Source organism: Macaca mulatta, chromosome X (assembly GCF_049350105.2).
Source record: "Macaca mulatta isolate MMU2019108-1 chromosome X, T2T-MMU8v2.0, whole genome shotgun sequence".
NCBI classification, from domain to species: Eukaryota; Metazoa; Chordata; class Mammalia; order Primates; family Cercopithecidae; genus Macaca; species Macaca mulatta.
The window spans coordinates 159,315,484-159,317,594 of NC_133426.1; the positions used below are offsets into that span (position 1 = coordinate 159,315,484).

General features: G+C 66.0%; 1 protein-coding gene across 1 annotated transcript; it reads right to left on the reverse strand.

Annotated features, from left to right (window-relative positions):
• Positions 1-427: 427 nt before the first annotated feature.
• Positions 428-1,693, reverse strand: PNMA6A (PNMA family member 6A). The gene is given in 2 exon segments (XM_015128458.3): positions 428-1,516; positions 1,519-1,693. Coding segments are annotated over 2 exon segments (1,191 nt in total). The 3' UTR covers positions 428-500.
• Positions 1,694-2,111: the final 418 nt, after the last annotated feature.

Consider the following 2,111-nt stretch of genomic DNA (forward strand, 5'->3'; position numbering starts at 1 on the left):
CCCGCCCCCCCCGGGGTGGGCGGGGCCTGGCTGCAGAGGCGCGGCCAGGGGAGGAGGGTGGCTGGGGATGGGGGTGGGGGTGGACGTGGACGTGGGCGTCGGGAGGGGTGGGCATTAACCTCGCTCTCGGCCGCTCGCATTCACAGGCTGTGGAGACCCGGGCTGTTCTCCCTGAGTCCTAGGCTCCCACCTCAATTCATTCCCCCACACCCCCGCCGCCCCGTGCCTCCCTGGTCCGTGCTGGGAACCCTATCCTGCCCCTCGTATCAGCCCGGCACTGGCCAGAATTGCGGGCATGGCGGTGAAGATGCTGCAGGACTGGTGCAGGTGGATGGGGGTCAACGCTCGCAGTGGTCTGCTCATCCTGGGCATCCCGGAGGACTGTGATGATGCCGAATTCCAAGAGTCCCTCGAGGCTGCCTGAGAGGAGGAGGCCCAGGAGTCCTCGGAGCCTATTTGCCCAGGGAGGACTCACGCTGGGCTGCCTCCCCAGCCCCAACCTAGTTATCACATTCCTCCAGGACCAGCTTGAGCCCCTCAGGGAGGAGCTCCTCAGCCTCCTGGCCCCCTGCCTGGACGAGGCCCTCTGGCCCCCAGCCAGGACCTCCTGGGACCGCCTCTACTTTAGTGTGGGCTCTGGCAATAGCCTGGGCATCAGCCCAGGCACCGGCTGCTTTCTGTGCCTGGGCTCTCACGCTCCTGGCTAGACTGGCCTCCCATGCCTCAGACTCCCGAACGAGCCCCAGCATCTCCAGGAAACTTGGAGACCTCCCGGCCATTCTCAGGTTCATCAGTGCTTCATCCGGAGGCTCAGTAAGGTGGGCCCTGGTGAGCATCTGCCTCAGGCGCACGCGGTTGGCAGATGCTCTGGCCAGGGCCTCCTTCTCCATGGCCTTCTGCAGCAGGACTTCCAGCCGCAACACGAAAGCCGAGAGACACTCGCCTGACTGCTGCTGAGCGGTCAGACACTTCACCAGGATGGTCACCTGGGACTCACTGTCTCCAAACACCTGGACCAGGGCCGCCAGACAGTCCTGCGCTGTCCTGGCGGGGTTCTCCGCCAGGAGAGCGTGCACGAGCTGCAGGACGGTCCCACGCAAGCCTTCCAGCAGCCTCCTCCTCCTCTCCCTTTCCGAGAACCCCTGCCACACATGCAGCATATCGGTGGTGTGGTCTAGCTAGACCTCAAAGCACTCCTCCCCTGGGGCTGGCTGGTCCCTCCCGGAAAACACGCCCAGGCTCTGGTACCTCACGGTCTCCACCCAGGGCTGGACCACCTGACCGATGGATCGGAGCCAGCACACCCTGCGCAGCCCCACGCCCCGGGCGCCGGCCAGGCTCTCCACCATCTGCCCCTGTTGCTCCGGGAAGTGGAACACACGACCGAGACCGAGAAACTTCTCGCCTGAGCAACAGGGCACAAAGACCACGTTCCACTGGCCTCCCGTGCCGGAGACTTCCCTGGGGACCAAAGCATAGTTGACTTCCCAGTTGAGCTCGACCAGGGCCGCGGTGGCTCCTCTCGAAACACTTTGCCTAGCACCGTAAAGTGTCCCATAGGCCACAGGGCAGCCTCGAGGGACTCTTGGAATTCGGCATCATCACAGTCCTCCGGGATGCCCAGGATGAGCAGACCACTGCGAGCGTTGACCCCCATCCACCTGCACCAGTCCTGCAGCATCTTCACCGCCATGCCCGCAATTCTGGCCAGTGCCGGGCTGATACGAGGGGCAGGATAGGGTTCCCAGCACGGACCAGGGAGGCACGGGGCGGCGGGGGTGTGGGGGAATGAATTGAGGTGGGAGCCTAGGACTCAGGGAGAACAGCCCGGGTCTCCACAGCCTGTGAATGCGAGCGGCCGAGAGCGAGGTTAATGCCCACCCCTCCCGACGCCCACGTCCACGTCCACCCCCACCCCCATCCCCAGCCACCCTCCTCCCCTGGCCGCGCCTCTGCAGCCAGGCCCCGCCCACCCCGGGGGGGGCGGGTCCCTGCAGGTCTTGGCCTCATCCCCGCGCCGCCCCCGAACCCCGGACCCCAGACCCCTTCCCGGCAGGCTGCTTCAGTTCTGTTAGGGCGGACAGGCGAGGGGCGGTGGAGTCTCTCCCGGG